Consider the following 4,766-nt stretch of genomic DNA (forward strand, 5'->3'; position numbering starts at 1 on the left):
CATGTACAGTAACTACACATGAACTAAAACATGCAGCTACTTAAGATTCTGCATCTGCTATTCGTGATGAGGTGGGCGGCCTCTCACGCCTCGCCGGAAGGTAAATCACAGGAAGAGAGACTGAGCCACGCCCGTGCTCTCCTTGCGGAAGTCCCGCTTGTGGATGGGTATGTCGCAATCTCTGGGTTATTATGATCATTATCATTATCATATGATTATTAAGAGTATTGGCATTATTAGTGTTATCATTATCATTTTTGTATCATTATCTTGGTTGGTTATTATCTTAATCTTTACTACCATTGTTGTTGCTGTTATTACCATTAATATAATTAATATTACCATTAGTGTTATCGTTGGCATTCTTACCCATAACATTATCACTAATGATGTGGTGTCTGCAATATCATTATGCTTGGTGTCCCGCCTCCCGCAGACACAACGACTTGGCCTCGAACATCCGGGAGGCGCTGGAGAACCGGGTTGAAGATTTCCCCTTCGAGAAGAACCTGACGGAGATCGAGCCTTGGGCGTCGATGGAATATTCGCAGACTGACCTGCCGAGGCTTAGGGCAGGGCAGGTCGGCGGCCAGGTAGGTAGGTGGCTATGGCGATGTCCTGAGGTAAAAAAGATGTTTCTGCAAGGGCATTTTTTAGCGATTCTCGTGGGCATTGCAGATCTTGGGGATATAAAGCACCATGTAGTTCTTTTTGTGAACGATTGACAGTAGTGGCACATCACAGATAGAATTACTAGGTATAATAACAGGCAATAAATTCATACCCTCTGGGCATCACGAACGACGTTGCCATGCAAAATACATTGAGTTGCCTACACAGGCAATGGTTAGGGCAATTGGTAGTTAATTAACGAGTTACTTATTGTGATCTCTCACCAAATGATATGTCATCATGCATGTAATGATTCCAAAGCGAAAAAATCGGGATCTCAGTAATCCTGCGGCGGTACCATGACAAAAACCGAAAACTATGTTTTCAGTGGCGGTACGATGGCAATATCGGTATCGTGCCAATGCCAGTGCCGTATCGATAAACACAGATTCATAAGAATATAAAAAAAATCCTTGATCCCACAGTTCTGGAGCGTTTGGGTGCCGTGCTCCTCGCAGTACAAGAACGCAGCCACTCAGACGCTCGAGCAGATAGACGCGCTCAAGAGGCTCTTCGACAAGTATCAGGAAGACCTTCTCTTTGTAACAACGGCAAAGGGCACGTGTCATGTCGTGCTTACGTTAGCAAAGTCTTGGTTTGCTATTAGTTGGAAAAAAATCATTTCCACTAATATCAGGAACCTCTTATCATTGCCTTAAACATCAGATTGATCTGAATATGACAGGAGGGTTAGACATCAGGCGATTAATTCATGCTATACACAATAATTTGAATGATCACACGCATCAAATCCCAAATGATACACGGATTCGCACAACCACACACACACGTACACGTACGCACAAACACACACACACACACACGTACACGTACGTCCCTTCACACACCGTATCACAAAAACGGCAACGTATCTCCCAGGGGTCGAGGAGGCGCACGCCCTCGGAAAGATCGGGTCCCTGCTGGGCGTGGAGGGCGGCCACAGCATGGACTCTTCGCTGGCGGTTCTTCGGGCGTTCTACCGCGAGGGCGTCCGCTACATGACGCTCACACACAGTTGTAACAACCCGTGGTGAGTCGGTTGGTTCGCGTTTGGTTCTATTTGATTGTGTTTGCCAATGACCAATAATCGAGGAAAATTTGGGTGAAAAAATTGCCATACCTCATACAATTTCTTTCAACTTTAAACGAACTGTAAGTTGACACTGTCAGAGTATCAAATATGATGCACCATTTTAAGATCAAGGAACACAGCAAATTAAACTATTACAAAGGCCTAATCTGCTTCCCTTTATTCCAGGGCAGACAGCTCTGTAGTCGAAGAACAAACAGACAACAAGGAGCTCGAGTTCGACGGCCTCACAGCCTGGGGAGAGGTCAGTGCAAGTGGTGCCGTTTTGCAGCATTTCGTGTGCTAAAGGAAAGCGACCGATGGCCTCTCGGGTGCTATGCTCTCAGCCAAGTCAGAGGGATAAAACTCTGTCTTTAAAGAGCCGGTTTTTAAAGTCGCATATAAAAGAAAGCATCAGTAACTACTAAACAATTCCGGGGATGCATATGGCAGGTTTCTGGTAAGGTTAATCTTGCTCTACGCACATGGCATTGCTGTGGCGGTCCTTAATCTCGGGATGGTTAGTTATAAGTAGCCTACCGAACATGACTGATAAAAACTTATTTTTCAAAATAAGATTGAAGTCAGTGACGTTCTACATCGAGAAATGAAATGTAAAATATATGCAGCTGAATGATTAGTAAATCCTTATCTATTCGTATCAACACTCTGGAATAAATATCTAGTCATCACACCCAAATTAGTCCTAGTTTCATCGAGCAAGTCTGGTGAAAGATCAGCCATAAAAATCAGTAAAAAGAACATTGACCTCAGAAAAATCATCCTAAGCCCATAACCTCAGCTCGTGGTGAAGGAGATGAATCGGCTGGGGATGCTGGTCGACATCTCGCACTCGGCGTCCCGGACCATGCACCGTGTCCTGAATATCACCCGCGCGCCCGTCATCTTCTCACACAGCGACGTCCGCGCCCTCTGCAACATCACAAGGAACGTTCCAGACGACGTGCTGGCGAGGATGGTGAGTATCGAGGTGGTCTTGAAAGGAACGTTGCAAGCGGTCAGAATTTATGACCTTGCTGACGCGGAAGTACAAATACGCGCTGCAAGCACACACATCACAATGCACAGAACACTTGCTACGATCGTGTTGATCGGGCTGCTCCTGTTGCTTCATCTAATGATTAATATTTTCAATCTAACCTTATATGATTTTCTCGCTTTGAGATTCTAAAACAACGATAAAAAGTGATAAAAAACAAAAACAAAAGAGAACTACCCTCAGCCCGAAAATGGCGGCGTTGTGCTGGTCAACTTCTTCCCTTATTTCCTGTCCTGCTCATCCGACGCGACCGTCAGGGACATCGTAGGCGAGTATTTTACAGTTCATTTTTTTGGGTTCCGATCCCTTGCCTCTTGTGATAGTTCATGGGAATCAAAACAGCACACGTAGAGCAATACAATACTGTTACAACAAAATAAGGAAACAAAATTGAGGACATTTCGGGTATGATGCTCGTGAAGGAAAAACAATGAATGTGAATTGTTTTTAGTTTCTCTGGTTAAGGAGTATGTACTATCTTACTCGAACTTTGGATTTTTGTGCTTCATTTCATGTTAGTGTTTTGTGTTCTTGATATAAAGGAGTACAGCGTGAATAATACTTAACCGTCTCATCCCTTGCAGACAACATCAACCACATTCGAGACGTCGCCGGAGTAGACCATGTTGGGATTGGGAGCGATTTTGATGGCATCAACTCGTGAGTAGAAACACACACACACACACATACATACACACACTCATGTATGATTACAATACTATTGTTAGCAATGTTCATTTATTGTTTGCCAGAAAAAGTGATACAAAGAAGTTTCATAACAGGAATGTAACATTAGATTATAACAGGGTATTTGGACTGAATTCAGCACAGAGTGGGATAAATTTCCAGAACAGAACTAACGGACAGTTCCAGAGCGGAATTTAACACCAACCAGATATGTCACATAACAAGTGTTGATCGTACTAAACCATCCGACATCTTCAGAGTATTTATAAGTTAAAATTTGTGATAACATTCTAGTTCTATATTTGAAATCTCTAAAAAAAAGTCATCGTCGTAAATGAAAGAAACTCGCACTCGTGTTCCAGTGTCCCCCAAGGGCTGGAGGACGTGAGCAAATATCCCAACCTGTTCGCCGAGTTGCTGCTGGACCCGAGGTGGAGCGACGAGGACCTCAAGAAACTGGCGGGTCTCAACGTCCTTCGCGCCCTCCGGGAGGCCGAGAGAGTAAGGCGCTGATTTGCGTTGATTATGATCTATGATTGAATAGTGTTTGTTAATGAGTGGGAAGAAACAGAAGAGAAACTCATTCGATGTGCGCCAGTTTCGTGTTTATACAAAAAGGGAAAGAGCGAGTCGATTTCTAAGGAAAGTGCCACATGTTGCATTCTGCTCTTTCTTTGAGGGACCCGTCTCTATTTCTTGTGCACAGTGCAATATTTCATCTGCTGTTTCATTTTCATAAGCAAGGCCGTGAGTTGGCTCAGATATACTTGCATAGGTAACCGATGCGGTCTCTCACACACACATGCACGCAACAACTCTTACGAGGAAAGATTTCATAAAGCAAATGGAAATCAAACAAGACCCCATGGTAGACTTGAAGATCACTGAAACAGAAACAAGAAATATACAAAGAACGAACCAAGGAATGCTTTTGAATCCAAAGGAGGTGTTGCGATTCATAATCAATGTAATTGTTTTGTTCACTGGGGATTTCATACAACTAGATAAGGTAATTCATTACATTAATATCATTCACAGGTGCGGGAGGAGCTGGCTGGCGAGGTTCCTTGGGATCAGTTCATCCCCGCCGAGGACGTCGCCGGTCACCTCACTTGCTCCAATCCCTGGCCCTGAGGGACTGCCATCGCCAGTGCAATTCTTTTCGCCTTTGCGTTACATCGTTTGCTAATGAAATGCATGCAGCACACCAGCCCGTTTCAATATATGGCCCTTCTCTTGTTTCATCTTGGCCGTTTTTGGTAAATAGCAACACTTGTG

The 4,766-nt window shown here is 44.0% G+C and overlaps 1 protein-coding gene across 1 annotated transcript in view; it reads left to right on the forward strand.

The window, feature by feature from the left end:
• LOC122265612 (dipeptidase 1) overlaps positions 1-4,766 on the forward strand; it is a 5,159-nt gene extending 393 nt beyond the window's left edge. The window contains exons 2-11 of the mRNA XM_043034995.2: positions 10-167; positions 437-593; positions 1,098-1,230; positions 1,552-1,702; positions 1,931-2,006; positions 2,544-2,720; positions 2,985-3,069; positions 3,386-3,461; positions 3,851-3,989; positions 4,527-4,766. Coding sequence (XP_042890929.2) covers positions 31-167; positions 437-593; positions 1,098-1,230; positions 1,552-1,702; positions 1,931-2,006; positions 2,544-2,720; positions 2,985-3,069; positions 3,386-3,461; positions 3,851-3,989; positions 4,527-4,622 — 1,227 coding nt within the window. The 5' untranslated portion in view covers positions 10-30 and the 3' untranslated portion in view covers positions 4,623-4,766. The remainder of the gene's footprint in view (positions 1-9; positions 168-436; positions 594-1,097; positions 1,231-1,551; positions 1,703-1,930; positions 2,007-2,543; positions 2,721-2,984; positions 3,070-3,385; positions 3,462-3,850; positions 3,990-4,526) is intronic.

This window comes from Penaeus japonicus, unplaced genomic scaffold, assembly GCF_977035675.1.
Source record: "Penaeus japonicus unplaced genomic scaffold, GWHDUDI00000001_assembly GWHDUDI00000037, whole genome shotgun sequence".
Classification (NCBI taxonomy): domain Eukaryota; kingdom Metazoa; phylum Arthropoda; class Malacostraca; order Decapoda; family Penaeidae; genus Penaeus; species Penaeus japonicus.